The sequence below is a fragment of the Lytechinus variegatus genome, chromosome 10 (assembly GCF_018143015.1).
Source record: "Lytechinus variegatus isolate NC3 chromosome 10, Lvar_3.0, whole genome shotgun sequence".
In the NCBI taxonomy this organism is placed as follows: Eukaryota; Metazoa; Echinodermata; class Echinoidea; order Temnopleuroida; family Toxopneustidae; genus Lytechinus; species Lytechinus variegatus.
In genome coordinates, this window is record NC_054749.1 from 33,787,777 (window position 1) to 33,814,815 (window position 27,039).

The following is a 27,039-nucleotide window of genomic DNA, read 5'->3' on the forward strand; positions in this document are numbered from 1 at the left end:
TTGATTACTCTAATGTCCAAGTTTAATGAACTAGACCAATAAACTTTCAAAGTTATGATGGTAATTCAACAGATACCCCCGATTCGGCCAAAGTTCATTGACCCTAAATGACCTTTGACCTTAATCATGAGACCTGAAACTTGCACAAAATTTTCAGTGATGCTTGATTACTATTATGTCCAAGTTTCATGATTCAGATCCATAAACTTTCAAAGTTATGATGGGAATTCAACAGATATCCCCAATTCGGCCAAAGTTCATTGACCCTAAATGACCTTTGACCTTGGTCATGTGACGTGAAACTCATGCAGGATGTTCAGTGATACTTGATTAACCTTATGTCCAAGTTTCATGAACTAGGTCCATATATTTTCTAAGTTATGACGTCATTTCAAAAACTTAACCTCAGGTTAAGATTTGATGCTGACGCCGCCGCCGCCGTCGGAAAAGCGGCGCCTATAGTCTCACTTTGCTTCGCAGGTGAGACAAAAAACCAAAAATGGGGGCGGGGGGGAGGGGGGTGGAATATTGGCCATGTTGCCCATTTACTGAACAATGAACTGAAGGTTTATCAAGTGTACTGTTGATTATGCAATTGTAACTGGCATAATTCAAGTACTTTTTTGTAAACAAGTGGAATGCCTCTGGCCGTCTCACCTGCATCACGCGATTCAACATAGCAGCAGTGCTGACTTTGAAAACTACTATAACTCGCACAAGATGTTCAGTGATACTTGGTTACTCTTATTTCCACCTTTTATGAACTAGACCAATACACTTTACAGAGATAGGATGGTAATTCAACAAATACCCCCAATGTGGCCAAAGTTCATTGACCTTACATGACCTTTGACCTTGATCATGTGACCTGAAACTCGAACAGGATGTTCAGTGATACTTGATTACTCTTATGTACAAGTTTCATGAATCAGATCCATAAACTTTCAAAGTTATGATGGTAATTCAACAGATACACCCAATTCGGCCAAAGTTCATTGACCTTTGACCTTGGTCATGTGACCTGAAACGCGCACAGGATGTTCAGTGATACTTGATTACTCTAATGTCCAAGTTTAATGAACTAGACCAATAAACTTTCAAAGTTATGATGGTAATTCAACAGATACCCCCGATTCGGCCAAAGTTCATTGACCCTAAATGACCTTTGACCTTAATCATGAGACCTGAAACTTGCACAAAATGTTCAGTGATGCTTGATTACTATTATGTCCAAGTTTCATGAATCAGATCCATAAACTTTCAAAGTTATGATGGGAATTCAACAGATACCCCCAAATCAGCCAAAGTTCATTGACCCTAAATGACCTTTGACCTTGGTCATGTGACGTGAAACTCATGCAGGATGTTCAGTGATACTTGATTAACCTTATGTCCAAGTTTAATGAACTAGGTCCATATATTTTCTAAGTTATGATGACATTTCAAAAACTTAACCTCAGGTTAAGATTTTGATGTTGATTCCCCCAACATGGTCTAAGTTCATTGACCCTAAAAGACCTTTGACCTTAGTCATGTGACATGAAACTCTATTAGGATGTTCAGTAATACTTGATTAACCTTATGGCCAAGTTTCATGAACTAGGTTCATATACTTTCTAAGTTATGATGTCATTTCAAAAACTTAACCTCAGGTTAAGATTTGATGTTGACGCCGCCGCTGCCGTCGCCGTCGGAAAAGCGGCGCCTATAGTCTCACTCTGCTATGCAGGTGAGACAAAAAGCATGTATTCATCATAAGACCTTATCAACAAGCTGATCAGGAAAATATTATCATGAAATTCACAAGGCTAAAGGGTTAATATAATTAATCCACCTATGTGTACAATGAACTTTGAGGTACCCTCTAAACACTAATTCAAGGTTAAGCATTGTATAAAAGGCTATAATATCTTATGGTCCTGTGTACTTCCAAGGGGAATGTTATACATATATCTTTTTATTGTACTGTTAGAAGTTGACCAGGCTATGGAATCACACTGGCATATTTCTTGATGGATAGGTTATTGAATTCAGAAAACTGGTTCTTTCTCCACGATAGGCAAGGGAACTAAGCTCATCTCACGATATAGTTTAACGATGCATCATCACTGTCAGCTAGTGCAAGCATTGAATTGCTATTTGATCTATTCACACTTCATCTTGTCCACTTGTCTTGGCCTAATTCCATTTAGTCTGAACGCAAATGGTCTTATTTCACTTTATATTATCCCAATTGATCTAATCTCACATCGTTTTATTTGAATTGGTCCAATCATACTTCATCTTATCCCACTTGGTCCAATCATACTACGTCTTATCCCACTTGGCCTAATTTCACTTGGTCTAAAATCATTCTTTGTTAAATCTAACTTTGTCTGATGCTTATCCCACGTCCCTTTCATGGTCTATACCCTTTTGACTACAAGATAACTAAGCATTTGGAGCGTTGTGGCCCTGTGGATTAGTCTCTGGACTTTGAAACAGGGGGTTGTGGGTTCGAATCCCAGCCATGGCGTAATTTCCTTCAGCAAGAAATTTATCCACATTGTGCTGCACTCAACCCAGGTGAGGTGAATGGGTACCTGGCAGGAATTTATTCCTTGAAATGCGTGTGCGCTGTAATCATAGTAATTACGGCAGCCAAGCTACAGCTGGGTTAATAATATCCAAGTCCTTTGGAAGCGCATAGAGACATTATTCATAATTGTGATATGCGCTATACAAGAACTGTTTATTATTATTTTCCATTGTTGTGTGATTTTCAGTTAGGCTGTTTATATTCATTTAGCTACCAAGTGTGTCTAGCATTAATGACTGTATCTCAGATTAGATTCAGTATGAAGAGACCAAATATTCACTGAATGATATGGAAAAAATAAGAAATAAGCAGAAGAAATTACAATTAGACCATAGTCATTTTTGAAAAATAGCAGTTATTGTAAATGGGTATTGAATAAAATGATGGTTAGACCCCCTCCCCTTTCAGAGGAAAGTTTCCACTGCATATACATAGCATAGCAACTGCCTCTTTCTTCTGTGAAATGGGAGTGGATGGAGGGCGAAATTTAGACAAAATAGTAGTAGAAGTGGACCAACTATTCTTTAGTCCTATTGATGTAAGACAATCTTGGAATTAGTCCAAATGATGATGAATCTTGGGCAATGTGTATTCAATGGATTTCCCTCAAATACAACACTTCCAAAACATGTATTTCCTGTCTACAAGCCAATGTTCTGTGAAGCATTCCACAAAGCAACTTTTCAATGAGTTCCAATGATACATGTGCTCTCAGCCAACCAGAAGCAAAGATTTCAGAACCGTGCAACAGTTATCATTGAAATATCAGTGAATAACTGTTTTGTGAAATACTATCAAGATTGCATGGGTTTTTCTACAGAATATCCCGAGTGGTAGGATACCGTCTTTGCCCATCTACATATAAATTTGACAGCCTTTTAATAGTCTACATTCCCCCAATAAAAAGTTCCATCAAAATAAGAGAGCGCCATCATTTCTTTTTGTCATCTTTCTTTGGTCCATTTCCAGCTTGTGGCTGAAAAAAAAGAGAGAAAAAAGAATGGAGAACTTCACAAAATGCAACAACATAAAAAAGGTAATGAATGTTTACATCACTGATAAAACATAACAGATTTATGACAAATTCATGTAAGACGAAAAGAGAAATGCAGTTTTTCAGAATATTTCAAGCATAATTCATTTTGCCTTTTTGTTCGCAGTTAAAGAGGAAAGGACAATACATTTATTCATGTCTTTATTCAGAGTCATATTGAGATTTTGTAGAATCAAATAGCTTTTCAAACACATCTGTTGTGTTCATGCTGAAAGAATATCTATGGTATGATCCCAAGGATAAATGTTAGTATAATTCCAATTATTTCCATACAACCTTAAACATTAATTGGTTTTGGGAGATAAGAATCATGCTCTGCATCACATGGTTGTCAAATGATCATCGAATTTGAAACAGGGGAAAAAAGGGAATTTCCCTTCTGTAAGCCATGCTTATATATTTAATTCCCCTCAAGGTGAATTAATCTTCAGCAACGTGTTCACTTGCTGAAGGGCAAAGAATTTGTAACTGCGATTACTGGCATAACCATTTGACCTGGATTCTGTTTTTTCTTCAATCTGTGTAGAGTCCAGGATTCTGCTGTCTTTATGGTAGTTATAAATCTTGCTGATTAGTTAAACTACAATCATAATGTTGTTGTGTTGTTGTAGATGTTTATCTTCCACCCCCCAAAAAATTGTCATTACAATAATGAAACAAATGTTAGAATTGAATATCCCTTTTATTCCTATTCCATTGTGCTCAGTGTTCATTAGTGCATGCCTAAATTTAATTTCCTCAATTCACATTTGCAGAGACAAATAAGCATTGTCTGAACGAGCATAAATGAAAATAAGTTGCATACTAGAACCGTGTCATCCCTGTAGAAAGGTCTATAGCAAGGTCAGAACTGGTAGTCAATGGGTTAATGAATTACCTGTAGGATTGAGAATGAACAGGTGAGATCTTGGGTGACAATCATTACCCCTGCTGCATTGTCAAACTCTCCACAATAGTTAGGTGCACTGAAGAGTGTGACTAGCTTCCTCTTCTGGAAAAACTGGTATCCATCCTCCACCACCTGTACATTAGTATCACAAATCATCAAGAGGAGTAATGACTTTTCTTTCTTTGCTTAATTCATCTTAATCTAATATTATATAACTTTTAATAATCACATTATTTTGTTTTCATGTACCAAATAAATCATCACTTTTTCTTACAAATAGCATACCAGAAAACAATTGCAAATTTGCTGAGCGCTAATCAGCTTTGAGCTATCAAGTCACAACAAGGGCCATCATTACTTCTTAGTTTGTTTCTGATGAGGAATAAAAAGCAAATAATCCCCTTTTTTAGTTCAGGGATCGAGACACACTTCCTGCGTGATATGAATGTATACTAAATCCTGGGCAATAAGATGCAGCTCTCAAAATGGATTTGTAAAAGGGGTCTAAGAGCTTTCCTAACCCTGCCACACTCATCCGTACACCCTCGCTGTGAAGACAGTGAGATGTGGTCATCATGGTAACTTCAAGCTTACTTAGAAAATTTGTATTAAGTGCTACATAAATAATAATTGCTGGATTTATAAAGCGCATTTTGCCTGAGGATACAAAGCGCTGCTATTATTACCCCGGCTTTAGCTCGAGCTACCATCACCGGCTCTCAATGCATTCAACGAAATAATCCTGCTGGGTATCCATTCACCTCACCTGGGTCAAGTGCAGCACAGAGTGTGAATAACTTTCTTGCAGAAGGAAAACACGTCATGTCTAGGATTCAAACCCATGACCCTCTGTTTGAAAGGCAAGAGTCAGAACCACTAGACCATAATGCGCCCACTGCTGCATGCTAAATGCTGCGTGTTAGAAATGTTATTAAACACCATCTTCCAATTCACTGCAGAATAGATAGTTTCATGACGGGTGACTATGTAGCATGATGATACCAAGTGATTGACTACAAACCTGATGTGCTCTGACAATGAGACTGAGTTCATTCTTCTTTAGGAAATGCCTAACCACATCACCACCAAACGTGTATGAAACACCTCTGTCATTCTCTCCCCAACCTGTGATGTCCTGCAAAGATAAAATGAAATAATATGTCTTTAATTGCTACATAAACTTGTAAAATTAACCATATCCGTGACACTTGATTGTGGCATTGTTTCATTTTAAATGCCAGAAGTGCCAATAACACATTAGATATAATCACTTAAAATTACACCAACTTTGTTGCATTAACACTGAAAAAAAGAAGACATGAATGAAATAGATCAGAGTGAATCAATCAAATTTTCCTTTTCAAATTCATTTTGCTCAGAAGGGTATTCTTCCTTTGCATGTTTGAAAAAATTCTGTGCAATTCAAGTCTGATAGTTTTCATATATATATATGAGCATACATCATGTTCCGATGTTCCTTCAATTTAACATTGAATGCTTTATGAACTGTAAGAATTTTTCTACACAATTTACGGAACACTCTTTTCATTACAATGCCAACCATTCTTTGATTACTACTTCCCTACAAATCTTGTTCTTGATAGATATTCCAATGCCCGGGGCTTCTGGCACAAATACTTGCCATTTCTGATTTTGATTGTCTAATCTCCATCGCAATCAGATTTGTCAAGATACATAAAACTCTTGGCTTCAGCCTCTGAATATAATGCAGTACAAACGTAGGGTAGATTATATGCAGACTTGACAAAAAGAATGCCAATAATTTTCACTCATTTCTGCAGTCCATTAAAGCAGAGGTGAAAAATGTATAACAAAATGAAAGGAAAATAGTTATGGTTAAAAAAATACCATCATACGCAATTTTTTTAAGGACCGGAATCAAATTAAGTTACACTTCTTCATGATATTCATGTTGATTGGGCCCAAAATATAGCACCCTAATCCCTCCCCCTCAACCTCTCCCTGCAGGAAAGGGGGGGGTATGAAAAAAAGTAGCAAATTCCATCAAAATATTTGAGTAATGAAATGGCATACGCTCAGAATGACAAGAAAATGCATACAGGAACATCATGAGCCTATGGTGTATAAAATGTGATCGGCAGCAGTAATACTGTGTCATGTACTTTGCATCTTTACATGTACCTGTATTTCAAATTTATATATAAATTATACAAGCATTTTACATTAGAATTACATGTAAGATTCAGATCTTACTTCATCTGAAGTAAGTAGGGGATTTTTCATGTAGATTCATCTTAATCCTAGGTAAAAAATCCATTCTTTTTGAAAATATGTTCACATCTAATGTAGATCTACATTTGGATTTAGATTAAAATTAAGCCAGATTCTTCTTTAAGATTTAGGTTCAAATACGGGATCATATTCAAATTCTGATGTATAAAAGGAATAGAACTGAATCAATTGTAAACTTTATTTACTTGACATGGAGATTTAGATTGAACTTCGTTTTATCATTAATGCACATTGATATCATCATGTAATGCTTATAAAAACACATCCACAGGAAATTTATTGAAATTCATATTTTTAAAGATACATGTACTTTAGATATGATTACAGATGATGTATGTTCTTTACAACAGGAAAATTTGACATGACTCACCGAAAAATATTGATTGGAAAATATACGTTCATATCTTCTGAAGATTAAGATTTATTAATTTCAATCTAAATATTCTTAATTCAGATTATACTCCAAATTTACATGCCGATTTGAATTGAAGGTATAACTTTTGAGTTTAATTCATTTTGCAAATGAGAATTTATGAAAAATTGTTCATTCTTTCTTATTTTCATAACATATCTACATCTACTACAGATATGAATCAAGACGTAAATTTTACTCATATGGATGTGAGTGACCAAATCAAATAGAATGAAAATTGAAAAAAAAAAATAAAATTCAGAGGATTAAATCAGTCAAGATCACCAAGGCAATGATTTTAGATGTGCTATTGTTTGGCTTCAATGCCCAGAGGGTTAATTCTTCTAATTTGAGCTGTAATATAGATATATTCCCTTAAAATGTGGAAAAAGTTGAGGCTTGTCAAATACACTATAAATTGATTGTTAGTTTGTGGTTTATACTGTTGTTGAGTAAAATTACTTTGAATATTTTCTAAATTCATTTGCTCGTTCCATCTATTGTAGATTAAGAAATAGAAAAAGAATTTAGTTCTACCAGATTATACTAGTAATTGAAATTGAGATGAAACCTTAGGATTATCAAGAACAAATTAACATGTCATATGTACATGTAAACCTTCATTATTTAAAAATTTTAAAAGCTGTCAAGAGGGTATACAAATCTTCAAAAGTTACTAAATTAGACCAAAAGAGCACTAAGGAACATACATAATAATATCTATGAGCAGAATTGGTGGACTTGCATGTAGAATCAGAAGGTCACTGACCTAAAGCAGAAGGCAGGTTTCTCTTTTACAAAGTGAAAAGTAAGACTCTAATATGACAGATTATCCTACATAACCCCTTCAGCTCTCGGTAATCTTTTGTTATCAGGAAAATGTGGAAAGGGGATATGTAAACAACTTCTCATGTGACAATTTAAATGGTCATAGAAGGTTGCCTCTGACTGGGTTCATATTTTGTAGGGTTTGGCTATTACAGTGTGATGATGAAATAGTTGCAATAATAAAATTGAATAAAAATTCATAGTGTTGTAGACAGTAAAATCCACTCAATCTGATACCATATTAAAACTAAACAAAATGTACAGGTGGCTGTCTTTCTCATTTAAAACTTGTAATTTTGTCATAAATTTATTCATCATACATACAGTACTATTAAAGTTATCATACATTTATTTAAACTCAGTAAGAAATGAAGGAACCATAATTTACAAAAGAGATTAATTCACTAATGATATGCACATTTTCAAAATTTCATCTCCTAAATAATAGCACTCTAAACCCTCTGAATTTACACTTCTAAATGCCATGACAAGTTTTTACACCAACCTATCAAAAGAAACAAATGTACCTAACCAGCTATTTTACTAAATTTGCTTAGTAGGTAACTGACTACAAAAATTGCATTTGTAGCTTTGAAGATATAAAGCAAGATATCTATGCTTGTATGATAAAACAATCTGCATACTGAAATACAGAGACATTAAAGTTTGGAAAACTTAAATAAGTCAGATTTTTTATTTGGAATCGTAGTACCAAGCTACTTTCAACAATGATAATATCAGTGGCTACTTGAGTGCATATGTCGATCTTATGGTTCTTAAAAAAAAAACAAGTGGAATGCCTTTACCGGTCTCACCTGCATCACGCAATTCAATATAGCAGCAGTGCTGATTTTGAAAACTAATATAACTCGCACAAGATGTTCAGTGATACTTGGTTACTCTTATTTCCACGTTTTATGAACTAGATCAATACTTACAGAGATATGATGGTAATTCAACAAATACCACTAACGTGGCCAAAGTTCATTGACCTTACATGACCTTTGACCTTGATCATGTGACCTGAAACTCGCACAGGATGTTCAGTGATACTTGATTACTCTTATGTCTAAGTTTTGACAAGTCAGATCCATAAACTTTCAAAGTTATGATGGTAATTCAACAGATACCCCCATTATGGCCAAAGTTCATTAAACTTTGACCTTGGTAATGTGACCTAAAATGCGCACAGGATGTTCATGAACTAGGTCCATATATTTTCTAAGTTATGATGACATTTCAAAAACTTAACCTTGGGTCAAGATTTTGATGTTGTTCCCCCCACATGGTCTAAGTTCATTGACCCTAAATGACCTTTGACCTTGGTCATGTGACATGAAACTCAGGCAGGATGTTTAGTAATACTTGATTAATCTTATGGCCAAGTTTTATGAACTAGGTCCATATACTTTCTAAGTTATGCTGTCATTTCAAAAACTTAACCTCAGGTTAAGATTAGGTGTTGACGTCGCCGCCGCCTTCGGAAAAGCGGCGCCTATAGTCTCACTCTGCTATGCAGGTGAGACAAAAACCTACTTAAAGGCCATAGAAACAGAAATATCCTGAACATAACATGCTATTAAATAGTAAATAAGAGAGGATCAAAATCATTTTCAATTGGGACATGAAATTTTCTGTTGATAAAAGTTAACATATATACAACTACCAATCTAATACCCCTTTCATAAACCCATCCTCCAATTTTCTGCCCAAGAGAAATGCAAATAATTCAATAAAAACTGCATTCACAAACTCTGAAAAATAATCTGCACTATTTTTTTACCAGCGCCTGACCTGAAAAAGGCAGATAATTGTCATGGCAACTGCACACGCCCCCTCTGATGGGGTTGCATTGCAAAAGGGTGACCATGTGACCGCACCATGGCAATTATCCGCGTTACTTTGGAAATGCGTCAAAATCTGGTCCCGATGCTGCTATTATGCGGATAATTGCAACATCGAAATAATGCGGATAACTCTGGTCCTCCTCCGATTTTACGACCAAATTATGCTGCTATTATCTGCATAATTGGGTTTATGAAAGGGGTATACGGTTGAAACATTTGCAGCTGCATTGTTCTTTTTCAAGGCAGTTGATCTTGTCAAGAACCCGTAAAGAGGAGATAGAAACGCTCTATTAAAGACATCAATACTTGTCAACGATTGGAACATCTTCAAGGAGGAATTTCCTGTTGATGAGTGGAAGACAGATTAGACAAAGTGTCATGGCTGGCTGATGTCTGTCATTTACTACTCAGAGTCCAAACAAAAAGACCATTACAAAATGACCTTCCTCTCATTTCATTTTCTACCATCCTCTGTCTGCCTTGCTCTATTTTGAGATGATAAAGTTTTAAATCAGTACCTTTAATCTATACATGTATATTATATAATGTGCATGTATAATTACAGAGATAGAGATGGGAAAAGGAGTAAGAGAAGGAGAGTGTGTGTGAGAGAAAATAGCTTATAATGTTTTCAAAATAGAATCATGGGAAAGACAGTACAGAAAATATCTTGCAGAAAATCTACATGTATGCTTAAAAGACATTCCAAAGCCTTTAGATTTGTTTTATTTAATTGGACTTGTTCTTTGATTTTTCACTCTAAATACAGCTACTTTATATATTTCAACACTTGCATGTACATTCAATAATTCTAGAAATGCAACTAAATCGGCCCACTGTCCATGTAAAAGCAGAATAGATACAGTAATCATTTGAAAAGTTTACATCTACATGTGAGTTTCATTGATTTGATTTTCTCTCCAAAAAGAAAAATACCTTTATAACTTCATTTAATACCAATTTAATACAGTTTGCAAATGCTATTCCACTTGCCCATCATTATAACATCCTGGCATACAGTAGATGATTATTTAAAAACATCAGTACTAAGCTGAAAGGTTGCTATAATAAGATAATTAACAGATTACATCAGAGCGGAATATATGATCAAATATTTGTAAGTTAGACTTTCACTACAATGACGTCAACTAGCATTCCCAGATAAACTTGATGTGATTACAGACTGATACTACTCACATACTGCTTATGGATCTGAAGAACCTATACGCTGCTTATAAATAGCCAGTTTGTTGAGCCAAATATATCTCATTGAAAATCTTTTCCATCCATAGGCTTGTTCAGTTATGGCAAGGTAAAGCTCAACACTATTCAGCATAAAAGGTCTATTGCAATGCATGTGAGGTACTTGTCTCTAGTCCCCCCAAAATGTTGTTGAGCTTTTTTTTTTATGTTTACACAGTAACCCACACGCCAAGTCTGCACCGGCTCATCCATGAGCAGGTGCAGACTTGGCTCGCAGGTTATCCTGCGTCACATCTACATGCTGTCCCAGGCTCGCGGGGCAAAATCACAGATCAGTGGTTAAATTTACTTCATGAAACCCCAGCTAAATTGCTGGAACAGGCTTGACTTCATGTTTATACAGAGAAAAATTGCCATGTCTGCACCGGCTTGGGGGTCTGATCCTACTGTTATTAAGGTTCAAAATTGCAGTGTCTGCTCCGCGAGCCAGGTAAGTTCATTGCGTTTACGCGTGCAAAAATAGGTGAGTCTGCACCTGCTTGCAGATATGCACAAGCCAGTGCAGCATGTAAAAAAGCAAGAGTCTCATATCTGAAATGAACATTTCAATTATAATGCATGGACAAACTTACACATTTCCATGTAAAGATGATTATACTAGGCGTATAAATTTATAAAGCATCAACCATCTAAAATAATCTATACCAATGCAAGGGTATACTATCGTTATTACCCAAGCTATTAAAGCTTGAGCTGTTGTTTCCAGCAATGTGCATTCAAGGAATTAATCCAGCAAAGTACTCATTCACCTCACCTGGGTTTAGTGATTGAAGCATGGTGAGTGTAAATATCTTGAAGGAAAACACGCTATGGCTGGGATTCAAACCCACAACCCTCTGTTTGAAAGACAAACCACAAGACCAAAATGCAATGTTTGATGTGGAAAGTTCTTTCATCTGTGAGTTGATGCATGAAAACTCAAACACGACTCAAAATTTTGGTACAGTTTTGCACCATATGTGGAGCGGTCTGTACGTTCCAACAGCTAGCATACCCTACTGAGTGCCTCTGACATGATCAGCAGACACTCAGCGTGTCAACGCTTGGTGAGTATTGCTCTCACTCTCAGCAAACCGCAGCATAATAGTAACTCACAGTCATCACCTTTCAAATATGACTTGGGGGAAATCGTGCAAAAGATACACATTGTAGAATGATACCACATCCTATAACCAGGGAATTTGATTGTACATACATAAAGCATTGCTAAGTTTGGTTTTATGGGGGAAGAGAGGATGACAGCGAATACTTCACATGTGGTTTATGGATTGTCTATTTTGTTATTCATGGAAAAATGCTGAAATCATGGACATGTCTTACTGCTCTTGTTGTACATGAATATATATTTAAGGGGAGGATAAATCTAATGGTAGTAGATGGAACAATTTATATTTTCATTAATGACAGTTGAAATTTACTTTAAACTACAGTTAGTAATACTGTATGGAACAAAATATTTTTCATTATAAATGATCCACTATGGAGCATGACTTGTAATCAGAACACCTATTATCTCCCATACTCCCCTTCTCATTTAATTTAATTGATACATTTATGTTTTAAAAATTATGTCTTATAGACACCCATTATAAGCCCCCCCCCCCCTTGATCAAATCTCCTTCAAGCTAGGCAAATACATATGCAAGACAGCATAAATACTTTCACATGTTAACATTCCTGGGACACTACAACCATCACTTCCCGTCCAATTAGTGATATACGGTATGCGATAAGCAAAACATGAGAAGGAATACTGGACAACACCACACCCCTACCACCACAATCAAGGATCCCCATCCACCCCCAACCCCTCCTCAGCTTGGTAAGACCTGCATCTATGATAAGCCACAAAGTAATCAAATGAATAACAAGCATATCTTGGCATTCTATTGTCATGTCCCTGCATCCCTGCGGTGGTGTACACAAATACCCGGCATACTCCAAATGTCGCAGCGTGGCAAACAGGTATCTCATTTCCAGATGGAACGCGGTGTTAACAGATCCGTCATTCAGCAGCGCTTCATCACAACAGTGTTAAACAATTTACACAGTATTTTTCAGCCCAGCGTTGTTGACATTTGGAAACAGAGTCACCCGTGATAGAGCTAGTGGGTGGATTGAGGGGGAAGTTAGATGTATCAAAAGATTCAAATTTCTAAGCTTGACTCGGCAAAAAAGTCGATATACAGTAAGACCTGAAAATGCCAAGGGAATTATAATTTGCAATGCATATTCATACTGCAGAGCATTAGCAGTAGCATCTTTAAACCAAATTATGAAAAGAACCAACAGGTCATAATTTATCAGGACACAATAATGAATTTCATAATTCATTTGCTTCTTAAAGGTTCCTTTGTGGTTCTCCGAAACTTAAGTGTCCCAATAGAATTCCTACAATTCATAAATAACAAATAATTACATGCAAGTTGCTTTTGTATATTTAAATGTATTATAATATTTTTTTTCCTTCTTGTAAACAAAATTATTCATAAATTTTATGTGTTTTCTGTTGAGTTGAATCTCATGTAGAAAGATATAGGGCTTATTACATGTGCATGTATGCTGAGAGTTGCCTCAACGAAAATTGAATTACTGTCTTTGACTTCCATCTGAAGCAATTCCCAACTGACTTCATTCCATTTCAAATTAAGAGTCCACAGAAATGTGAGTGAAGTCAAGTAGACACGATTGAACAGAGAGATAAAGATCTGATGTTTGTTCAAAATTCCTCCCATCCTGATGAAATGAATGATGCAGGTCAGTCGGCTTTTTACCCGCAGGCACACTCTTAGCTCTGCGATCATTCTTCATCTTTGAATAAGCCTAACAGAAGTCCGGGTATTACTCGCCATGGCTAGAACTCCATTTTTAGATGGTAAAGCCTTGTGTGAGTCTGCATCATGCACTTTACATGCCTCCCTTAAGGTGGATGGGAAGATCATGTTTCTATAGCAAGGACAGGTGAATAGTTCTACCCAACGGCTGTTATAACAGAAATATGATAAACTTCCATTTTTCAGAGGTCCCATAGTCTGTTCAATTGTTCATGTCAAATGCTCTAATGTATGTGTCCATAGGTACCTGTGGATATCCTAATGTAACATCATATAAAAGAAAGTTTCCTACATCCTCTCATAATATATTGTCTACATGTATCAGGAAGGACATTTTTTGCGTAGGATTTGTTCGGTTTTGGTTTTGTTTGATCTTGATTTTTTTTCCTTCTTTTGTTCTAATTGTGGGCAACTAAGTTTCCTATTTCTTGCTATGTCAATTACATTTCTGTCAAATTGCTTTTGGGGAAGATATCTTGACAAACTCATTTTTTTTATTTTTATAACTTCCCTGTTTCCTTTATTGCTTAATGATAATATGTATGTATATTTTATGTGAAAGACATTTACAATACATGTATACAGTTTACATAATTGCTCAATCATGTATTTTTATGAACTGCTATATTGTGAATGTTAATTTGAAATAAATTGATTGGATTGAACTGATTTGTTGAATCACAGATCACAGTTTTATGATTAAGAAAATAAATGGCAATTTGAAATGAAATAAATAACCGTATTTATAGCAATGTCTTGCTGATGTGCTATAGCAAAGAGTGTGAAAAACAGCTGTTTAAATAATGTACAAATATATCTGATTAACATTGCCAAATATTACAATCAGTGACTGACCTCCAAAAGACAGCATATCACATACTCTCTGCTTGTCTCTCTGTCTGTCTCTGTCTCTCTTTCTCTCTCAAACCAAGGAAGCTCCTTGCTCAAACAAACACACATACAGGTTGCACTTTAATATTGCAGTTTAATATGGAAAGCAAGAAATTTTGCAGCCAAAGATACCCATTCTGTCCTTTCATTTACATGTAAATCTACATGTACATAGCATTTTAACTGAAACTATTGAGGGATGAGTCATGAATTCTTGCTGCATAATATGTTGTGAATGTTAGATATTTCAAGAACACAGAATATAAATCGAAAGTAATATATTCAAGTACTACATGTATATTATTTGTACATTACTGTATGTATGCATGTTTCAAATACAATGCATTCTCCCACTTATTCCAATCTGTCTCTTTCTCTCTCCCTCTCTCTCCTACGAATGACTTTGGAACCATGAATGTTGCTATAACAACGGTATCAATACAATATGCATTGTGCTTTTCAGTCAGCATCCTCCTTACAGAGGAAAAGCCATTAGAATATTAAAAAGACATTATCATTCAAGTGGTTGTCATACTCATTATCTCTATGCGGCTATTGTCATCAAAGGCATCTAAAAATCTAGATTTAATAGCTATTAATTATTGTTCTAATAAATCTGATGGCTGGTACAATTCAATAAACTAATGTGTTTGGCTATAAAAAAAATGCAAGATGATTTGGTTCATTTCTTTGGATTTTTATTTCTTACTTTTATACATACCCTGTACATGAATTAGATATGGCAATGATTCAAATTCAGATTGCTGATGAAATTGTTTATCAAAATTACCTCTCAAAAACTTGACCAATGATGGCAAGACGCTACATGTACCGTACATGTATCTGCTTGTAGATAATGTATTGATTTCTTTTTTTGAATTGGAAAATGGTAAGAATGGAATATGCTGAAAAAGGTGAACTTCATGAACATTGAACTAATTCATTTGATGAAAAAAAAATCTGATAAAAGGAGAACAGTTTTCTAATCTGGATCTGCCAATAAAAATATAATCTTATCTAATCCACTCTCATCTTGTCTAATCCAAGATGATCATACCTAATCTCTGTCAGCCTATTATAAGATTATACATCAGTCCATGATCGGGACTGTTTAGCAGCCTGTTGATATGTCTTAAAACATCAAGATAATCTTGTTTCCTCATCCTATCTTATCTAATCTAATCTAAATCTAATCTTATCTAATCCATGCTAATATAATCTAATCTAACAAGATGATCCTACCTCATCTGGATCAGCCCATAAGAGATCACACACCAGTCCATGATCAGGGATGTCAAGCGGCCTGTTGATATGTCTTAGTTGATCCACTTGATTAAGATCAGGAGACAGTCCCCCATGCATACAGAAGATTGTGCCCTCAACCACAGCAGCTGAAAATCAGAACAGGGAGATGGCAGGATTTTAATACAATGACAGCAACTTTTGTTTTGAGACTCTTTATTGCATATTGTACAACGCCTGGCTTGTTGTACGCGATCAAATGGGATGCCGAATGTCACACATTCGTACCGTTGCACACAAGACGTACCATCCAAAATGTACCGTCCAATATGTACCATTGCACGGCTTTAGGAGGTGACGTCACAATGCGATTTCATTGAATAAGGTGACAATGCGCGTACAGCCCGCTGGCTAAATGCGCAATGCTATCCAAGATCATGTGCGCTTTTGGGCCCGGCTTGTGGGATTTTGCTTTTCGCTTTCAATATTTTTGCTCCCTTTTTAAATATTACTGGAGGGAAAAACTCTTGTTTTTTTTATATTTTCACTAGATTCAGAGGCGTTGTACAACACAAATAGCGAATATTCTTATTCGTGCAATGGTGCAAGATTTCGCATTCGGTGAAAGAAACGCTCTATTCAACTCGGCTAGCCTCGTTGAATAGAGCATCTTTCTTTCACCTCATGCAAAATCTCGTACCATCGCACTCATGCCTATTCGCTATTTGTATACTGTACAAACAAATTGATTAGTACCTGAAAATAATACCCAAAAAATGTGTAAACCTTCAATATTCCAAACATGACAAGACTTTATAAATTACAAGACAATACAAAATATGGAACATTGACACATTCAAGAGTCTTATAAAGGCTAAACTCATGTATAATTAGACTAAACAAAACATGCTCATTCAATAATACTTAACCATTGATCCAGAGAAACATAGAAAATACTGTGGCCTTATATAACATATAGGGCCGACTTTGTTATTAGTCAGCCTCATCTATTAACATTCAATATGCAAAATCAAATTGAAATGCAAAAATTATGAGGTGATATGTAATCCTACAATCCACAGACTGCAAACTTTTATAAGAAAAACAAGGAGGAAATATGTGCTAGGTTCATATCTTACCAAGATAGAAAAGTACATATACAACAATTTATTTTTAAAGGACTATCAGAAATCTATACAAACTCCTCTTGGTATGAAATAAATTTTCAGCAAAAAAATGAATGCATACGCTCTACATATTTGATCAGGAACCTGATCATGTTATTTTTTTAGAAGCAATGATGAAACATTCATATGATCAACTCAGTCATGTACGCTGTACATTACTCGACGACAAGCTACCCCTTTAAGGTTTTACAGACAGGCTCTATAAAAGGCAAGCCAAGGTCACCTCAATTTGAGTTGATCACTGACAAACTCCCCCACTGATGAAAGTGGGTCTGTTCTCATTACCAATCAATCAAATTGGACATATATAAAAAGTAGATTGTTCACATGGCCTTACTAATCAACATGTCTGCCATAGAAGGTCATCTATAAAACATGCACTATCGAGGTGATTACATCACAGACCAAAGTCCTGGGCTCTAAAAAAAATTTGAAATAAAAAATTGTAATTATTCTTTTGCTGTATCTCCATGTACATGTAGATACTATTGTAGGTGTATTGCCTTCACATAATTTTCAAATACTGTCATACATGTATACATAATAATAATAAATATGTTCATTTATATCGCGCTCAATTACAATATATTATTGTTTCACAGCGCTTTGCACAATGATGGAATAGCAAATTACAATAACTAATACATATAAAGATAATTGATTAAAAAGCAGTCTTAAGATGTTGCAGAATTGGGGAGGAAGTTGGGAAAAGTTGCCCCCAGAAATTAAAAAGGAGATTTTTTTTGCCTGCATATCGAGCAGTTCTTACCATTATTAGGTCTTCATTTACAGCAAGACAGTATTTTCATTCATATATTTCATCATGGCATTTTTTGCCTGCATAGGGAGCAGTTCTTACATTTAACATTTTGTGAAGGGGTTCATTTACAGCAAGACAGTATTTTCATTCATACAAATATTTCATCATGGAATTGCATACATGTAAGAAAATCAATGACTTTCTTTGATAAAAAAATCCTGCACCATGTACTAATTTTCTCATTAAAAATAAACAGGGACACATTTGACCCATTCAAATGTTTAAAACAGGTAAAAGGCAAACAATGGCACTGTACCAAGGAGAGATTCCAACTCCTACTAGTATTTGTGGAGCTGGGTCTACATGTAAACTACATTTCCTTCATTAAATTTGCTCTCTTTTATTTTCTTTGATTAAAATTTATATACTTCTGATTAGGATTGTAATTTTACAAAATGAATTATCTCTATTTGGTTTTAATGGATGAGACAAATTATCAGAACGGTATTAATCTGGGGTGGGGATACAAATGTAAAAAATCTTTTCGCAGCTTTGCTTCGATCAGTAACATCTAAAATGCCTAGTTCACCAATTAAAAGTGAACAAAAAATTCATGGAACTTTTTGTATTCTGTCCGTTATAAAAAGCTATTGGGAAGAATACAACAAGTGAAATCTCAATGGGGGGGGGGGCTTAAAAAGAAGCAAGCCCATCAATACATACATAAATATGCTCACTGTCAATAGCTTTTAATTTCTTGCTCGAGTGATGACATGCTCATGCCAGGTCTTTCATGGCTGGCTGCAACCAGTCAAAAATATAAAAAACGTAATTACAATATTGAGGGGGCGTTTCTATACCATATTGCAAGGCCTCCATTGCTGCTATAAATATCTATATATATATTTTTTTTTTACAACTTATAGAAAATTTGGAATTTACTGAAATCCACAATCAACAATCAATCCATAAATGTCAAATGCTCTAAAGCAACACATTAGAAACTTATCATTATTATCGGGGGGGGGGGGCTTCAGAAAACCCCCCCCCCACACTTTTTTCCAAAACTGTACAAAAAACGCAAAAATTACCATATGATTGTGATTTTTTGCATGGTCAGCCCCCCCCCCCCCCAGTTTTGGCTCAACCCTGCCCCCACTTTGAAAACCATTCCGCGGCCCCTGATTATTACTGAAATTTAATGTATATACATCTTTTTAGCTCTATATTCTGGTGATTAACACCATCCTCTATTCTACTGTATTTGATCTAATTCTTTATAACATTAAAATAAAGAGTGATTTGCCTCTAGTGATTTATGGGTCTAATAAACTTTAACTCCCTTAAGTTATACATTTGAGGGTATTTTTTAGTAAAATAGCAACATTTCTTAAAATGAATTTCTTTATATTTGTCAAAGTGCAGTAAAGATGTCAGGAAATGTATTAAGGTTGACTGATAAGGTGAGGTGACTGACCAAGGTGAGGTAAATGGTACCGGCAGTAAGTCATTTCTCAAAATGCTGTGCACATCAGAATCGGTAGACTAGCTTAGCCGGGTTAATATAGGAGCGCCTTGGGCACCTAGCAAGGTGGATGTGTGCCAGTGTTGTAGTGCCTTGATGCTCGGCCTTGGCCTTAAGGCGCCTTAAGGCCTATTTTTTCAAAGCCTTGGCCTTGAACATTCAAGCCTTGGCCTTGAGAGGGCCTTGGCCTTGGCCTTGAGGATTTTGAGCCTTGAAATTTCAAGGCATTTTCAAGGCATTTTCAAGGCTTTTTCAAGGCATTTTGTATTTTGTACTTTCATTTGTTTTATAAAAGTAATTATAAATGTTTCAATTGTTCTGTATATCTAATGACACTAAATACTACCAGTCAGCAGAAGCAGTAAGTGTACTTAGCAGTGCCATCAATTGCAATTATCATCACATAATTATGTAACAAAGAGAAGTGATGAAAATTAATATTATTTATTGGTAATATGATGTAATCATGACTAATAAGGATAATGACAATATCAATAATAATGATAATAATTATGATAAGGATTATGATAAGGATTATAGTCAGTGGCGTAACTACAGGGGAGGGGGGCATGGGGGCACGTGCCCCCCCAATCGGCTGACTAAAAAAGGAGGAAAAGAGGGAGAAAGGAAGAGAAACGTAGTGGGAAAGAAGACATTAATGTTCATTATAATGTTATAATTATGTTATGTTACATTACACAAGAAACATTTTTTTCATATAAATGAAACATAATTGGCTCCGGGCATATATGTCTTCATTGTTCCTGGTTCTCCCATTATCTGTTTACCGAGATATATAATCCTGTTATACTAAAACCTCCCGTTTTCAAGTCAATATACACCAAACTACCAAATATATTTCCTCGCACTTCGAGTTATTCTTTTACATTTACAATAGTATGCTTCTTTTTCATGAATACTTTAAGTGATTGTCCCATTTTAAGGTCTTAATATAAAACATTTCCTGTCCGTGCTTACGTTCGCAGTAGTGGATTGGTGAAAGATGTTTGCTCTCCATCAGTTCCTAGAATGAGTCCTTAAAATGTCCCTTTTTCTGTTTTCTGATTTGAATATCAAAAATTTTCAGCTCGCGCTTCGCGCTCGCATTATTTGGTTAGTGAACTACATAAGGTCTTCTTGAATTCCTACAAACAAGCCTTAAAATGCCCCTCTTCAGGTCTGAATTTCCTAAATTTTCAGCTCGTGCTTCGCGCTCGCATAATTTGATTAGTGAGATGGGTATGTTAATCATGATTACAAGTAATGTAATTCTAACAAAATCAGCAAGCGCTTATTGGCACTCCCATTAAATGACCGGTGGGATGTGTATAATCTTAATAGATAAGAGATTCCTAAAATATAGTCCTTAAAATCTTCCTGTTTGGGGTCAATATTTACAAAAATTTCAGTTCGCGCTTCGCGCTCGCATTATTTAGCGAGACAGGTACGTATCATAATTACAAAAGATTGATTGTAATGTCCCTTTTTAGGTTTGAATATCAAAAATTTTAAGCTCGCGCTTCGCGCTCGCATTATTTGACTAGTGAGATACATGTCCGTTTATTGGCACTGTCCTTATAAAAATATCTCTATTAGGTCAGTATACCTGGCAACTGGGCGCGCTTCGCGAGCTCACTAGGCAGTTCCAAGTTTTTGCTGGTGCCCCCCAATGCCGTGACCCACGTTACGCCACTGATTATAGTGATTTTATGACAGGAATAATTCTGACAGATCTGACTGCAATTTTGACAACAATTTTCATACTTTAAAAATAGCTTACTCTAAAGAATGATAACAAGGTTGATTTCTATTCCATTAGGTTTTCCTTGTATTATTTTCTTTGACCAACGAGAATGTTTTAAGTCTTAATGATATTCTGGAAAGATTCGGTAAACTTGAACACAAACTTCAATTTCGTCATTTCCAAATGGGCTATGGCATCAATGGCATGATGAGCCAAAAAAAATTTGAGGGACCAAGTATGGCATACAGAGCAAAATTTTAGGTTTCAAAATCAACAAATTTTTGGATTGTGCTTGCATAAATTATTGTTAAGTAAGGTTCGCATTCAATTTACACAAAAAATGCTTAGAATGTCTACATGTAGTTATTAGGTCGGAATATTACAAATTTTTGAGCTCGCGCTTTGCGCTCGCATTATTTGATTGGTGAGTTATGTATCCTATCTATGAGTCACTAAAAGCAGTCCAGAACAGCTTCCTTTTGTGGTCAGTAAAAATTTCAGCTTGTGTTTGTGCTCGCGTTAATTTGTTTAGTAAGATGCACACCTTTTTCATGATTACAAAAACAGCTCGAAATATTTAAATTTCATTTCTTCTTACATCTTATTACAACATCTCGCAAGGATGCCCTTTTAACAGTGATTAGCACCATAATTGACCCAAACAAGTTTTACAACTTCAAAATTGATCTTTTTTTAAAACCACTTTCTCGCTATGCTTTCTATAGCGGGAAATTAAAGCCTAAATCAAAATATCTGTCTTATCAATTAGAAATCACTTAAAAAGCTTTGCTGAACTGCACCAAAATTCTCATTTTGACTTTGTAAATGCATTTTTGGCTTTGACCTCCCCCCCCCAAAAAAAATACATTCTGCTTCCCCTGTACCAGGTAGAGGAGAAAGACATATGTTGAGAATGGGCATGCGAGGATCAGATCACCTTGGTAATAATAATTATTGCAATGTGAATCGCATAGAACAATAATTTTTATGTCTAAATCTACATGATCTATTATGAAATTATTTTCGTTTTTATATGTACAAGGTTCAAAAATTTTGCTCGCTCACACCTTTTATACATTTGGTCATGCGTGTCATGTATGCCGCCTAAGCATTGTTGTCTATTTTTTCCCCATATATTGTACAATTGAAATGCCTTGGCCTTGGCCTTGGCCTTGAGGTTTTCAGGCCTTGGCCTTGGCCTTGGGTTTCCATGCCTTGGCCTCAGCCTTGGTTATTGAAGCCTTGGCCTTGGGTATTAAAGCCTTGGCCTTGGAGGTTTGAGCCTTGACTACAACACTGTTGTGTGCGATATACATGTACAAATCCTATATTGTATTACATTACATTATATTAAATTAAATTATATTACATGTATATCATATTATATAATTAAGTAAAGCAATTTTACATGACAGGAGATAAAAAAAGGAACAAGTCAGAGTTGTACCATTGAGACATAATTACTTTAAATTTACATGTACTCCTAGTTGCAGGGGGGGGCAAAACATTTTAGTGCAAAACTTTTAGGCCCCTATTTTCAAAAGAAGTTTCAATTGTGCCATGGTACAAAACCATTGACTATGCACTTATATTTCATTAATGCACTTCATTTTAATCGTACTTTGCCAAAAGCTGGCATTAATAATTGGATTTAACTTTGTGTGCGCAATGAAATAAGCGTAGTTATGTTAAAAAATCTGCTTACTCCATGATTTTGTACCATAGTACAATTGAAATGTCTTTTGAAAATACAGACCTCGGTAATTATGTAAGATCATTACTGTTTATTTGTGAAGTTCTAAATGTCCTTATGGGATATTTCATGTTGCATTTTGGACAACTACATGTAATACCATCTATTCTCAATCTGCATATCATAGGAATCTGAATGGTCTTGTTCCTTTCATAACACTTTGTATAAAAAAACATATACCCATCCCGCACCCCCCCCCCCAAAAAAAAAAAATCTCTCTCAATCCTAATTGTAAACCAAATAAAACAATATAAACAGAATGTTGCATTAATTTTTTTCTACAGTCCATGAAAGACCTAGGTTGCTAAATAGTTAAAAGCTATTGGTATTGGATACTCTATCAGTTAAACACTAATAAAAGGCATGTACGAGTAATCCCAATCTAATCCACCCACTCATATGTGTTACAAAAGCTAATATTCCGCAAGGGAATAGCAGAATCACATAAAGTTGATGAAACCCTTTTAGAAGGTAGCAATATCTCTTAGCATTCACGAGTCCCTCAGGATGCGCTAGTATACTGTACACACCTAGCTCTATACACATGCAGTACATCACTGTGGCAACCTGTAACTTAAAACGGGTTGTGTGAAATATCACAAGAGAGACCAGAGTCACTTTACAACATTAAATATGTACAAAGTTAAAATGTATTGCTCTGATAGGGATAATAATTCATAACAAGATACTTTAGAACGAAAAGGTGATGCCAGGAAAAAAAATTGACCAAGGGAATCAATATGGAGAAATTGAGGGCAAGAGAGACAAAGAGAGAGAAAAATACCTAGATTGTTTACAAAATCTTTCATTTAAAAAAATTCAACAATTTCGTTCATACTTTATTTTTAACATGTAAGGCATATTTGTACTATGACATTTCATTACAAATTACAAATGTATGCAACTATACTTGCAAATTTTGAAAGAGAATTGAAAAAAGTAAATGTCGAACTATATAATTTTGTAAAATGTAAATGATTTTCCATGTTTACATAAGCTTCACTAAGGGTGGGATATTCCTGTTGACACTATTTTTCTACAACCTCTCATATTTCTAAATCAATAACTCATTACATATTCCTCCTCTGCTATAAACATATCCTACATTTACACCGGTTTTAAGGTCTTTTCTCGCTTTCTATCTCCATATTGAAGCCTACTACTATCATTCACTGACTGTGTCTGTCTGTCAGTCTATCTCTGCATGTTATTTTGTTATTTCCTGTCTCTCATTCTGTTGTTTAACTTTTCCCTTTATATTTCATACTCCCCTGTTGAATTTATCTCACAATCCACACCCCCCTCCTCCCCCCTCCTCAGGAAAAAAAAGTCTCACTTTATGTCACTGTTTTATTCATCAATGCCTTGGGTTGAATAAAGGCAATGATCTCATCAAAAGACAAACAAGAACACATTGGCATAAAAAAATATGAACACATTGTCATAAAAATATTATCAGACATTGATCCTACACAGTTTAATCTGTATGAAACTCTCTAAAAAGGGCATTACCAAAATATTTTGCTGAAATGACCTCCCAACCTTTACAAAATAAGGAATCAATCTTGACCGCTGGATGGACAAGAAAGCAGGTGATAACATTATTGGCTCTTTCTTATGAGAGGGTGTAAGGATCCGATCTGTTATGGATATTGGCCAGGTTGACCTCTTTCAGCAAAGGAGTGAATATATCTGCTGGAAAATATATCTTGGTCATGGAATTGAATTACTGGTGGCCTCCTGTTTCTTAGTGCTCATTCATTACTGTACTGCTCAGGGTTTGGTGTTTTTACTCGATATTCCAGTGTATTACCATGATTGTTCTGCTACTTATATAGAACTTGCTGACCCTGTTCAGTGATATTTCAAGTATATCTGCAAGAATCTCCAATAGTGGAGGAAGTACATTAACCTGGGGGGGGGGGGCAGTCAAATATATTGCTGTACACATTTGTGAAAAAAATGCATTAAAAGAGGTGTTTTTTCAGTTTTGGAAGTGGACTCATTGAGGGTATCAAAAACACCATTTTTTTTTTAAAAGGGTGATTTTGAAAGATTGGTCAATTATCAATTGCGGGATCAAAGTTATTTAGGTTTTTTTTTCTATTAAAGGCTTTATTTAGGGGTCATATTCTGGCGACAACTTGTTTAGGAGCCAAAATGTGTAAATGAAGCCAGTGAAAATTTGTTTAGGGGGTTATTTTGTACACAGAGAAAAACTCGTTTAAGGGGTGTTTGGAAATAATTTGGTAACGCATGTGTGCAGTAATACATTTACATGATCAAAGTTTGTTGATCCTAAATAAACTTTGACCTTAAAACATGTGACCTGAAACTCGGGCAGGATTTACTTCATTATTCTTATCTACAACTTTCATGAACTAGGTTTCTATACTTTCTTAGTTATGATGACATTTCAAAAACTTAACCTTTTGGTTAAGATTTGATGTTGATGCCCCTGGCACTGTCGAAAAAGCGGCGCCTATAGTCTTGCTCTGCTATGCATGCGAAACAAACCCCCACAATAGAAAGACACAAAAAAAGCAATGCTATCAAAATTTCCTGATTTGAAATCAGTATGATATCTAAAACACACATGTTCATCACGGTGATATACTATGGCATTATCTCCATTATGAAAGGTACAATGTAATTCAGTGAGTATTAATTAATCTACCCTGGGCTTACATCTTGGAGATAAATCAGAAAAGTTAAGTTATTTACCATGCACATGTACTTGTATGCATGTGTTTCTCCTCTATACAACAAAGTCTGGAATATGCATGTATATATACAGTATCATTGAAGTTACATCGACGCAAGTTGTACTCATCGTTTTATAACATGTCTGATTTAATGAGCATGTATGTCATGCAGAATGTAACAAAAATAATGTATTTAGCATGAAATAAGAAATTCATATTCTCATCTTTTCATTTTCCTCCATCCTGCATTCTTTGCTCTTATTAATACCTGTTAGTGCTCAATTTTATTTTACTCAATACAATTCAATTACGTACTATGTATATTCAAGTTCTTAGTGTTTACAATAAATCTCTTCATGTTTCACATATCACTATACATATATGTATATTTCATGAATTGAAAGTATTTATCATGTCTACTAATATCTACTAGCACCCAATGCACAAATGACTATTAAAGGATAATCCATCATATATGTTAAATGTACATGTAAATACAGATGTCATAATTACATGTACATGCTTCCTACATATACATGTATAATCTTTGACATTTCGTTTGAAAATTTATTCCACACGAGTCTGTATTATATATAGAAATTCAAATAAATTTCTATCACAACCTCTAGTACACTAGCCTGAACAGTGTAGATAATCTATATTGTAACAAATGCTTGTTTTTTTTCTGCCAGTTGGTTCATATCTAATGAAGATGTAATACAGGAAGTTTATTGATGTTTACAATCATGAAATAAAATCATCCAGTTAAAGCATACTTCAATTGTTAAAAGCAGGGCAGTACTTTATCTGTATATCTTTCACATAACTTTGTTTCAGTTCATAATGATATACACTCTACATCTGCATTAGTTTGCTGTGCAAACCCTTCACTAGAGTTGGGGTTTGAATGCAAAGCCTATATTGCCTTGTGTACACAAGGCCTGAAATAGAAACAACAAAGTTTATTTGAGCTAGTCTTGTGTTAAGACCCTCTTGTTGTTTAAACCAGGGTCTGTGCCTACAGACTGCATCTGTAAACGCTACAGAGAGTGAGCAACATACAGTGTACATTTTACAAGGTAACTTCTGTAGTTGAAGGCTTAATTTGTATCAAGCATTCTAAATCAGTATATATCAGTCCCACAAAAAGTGTGGTGGGAAAAATTTAATGAAGGGGAGGAGGTTCATGTATTCATACACTGGATTCACAGAACGGTTTTGAAAGTAGGGGGAGGGAAGAGGGATGACCATGC

At 35.3% G+C, this 27,039-nt stretch overlaps 1 protein-coding gene across 1 annotated transcript in view; it reads right to left on the bottom strand.

Moving 5' to 3' along the window:
- Positions 1–2,745: 2,745 nt before the first annotated feature.
- The window catches only part of LOC121423268 (serine/threonine-protein phosphatase PP1-like), a 48,187-nt gene continuing 23,893 nt past the window's right edge, over positions 2,746–27,039 (bottom strand). The window contains exons 5-8 of the mRNA XM_041618598.1: positions 16,113–16,261; positions 5,543–5,656; positions 4,510–4,653; positions 2,746–3,554 (exon numbers count right to left, since the gene is read on the bottom strand). Coding sequence (XP_041474532.1) covers positions 3,510–3,554; positions 4,510–4,653; positions 5,543–5,656; positions 16,113–16,261 — 452 coding nt within the window. The 3' untranslated portion in view covers positions 2,746–3,509. The remainder of the gene's footprint in view (positions 3,555–4,509; positions 4,654–5,542; positions 5,657–16,112; positions 16,262–27,039) is intronic.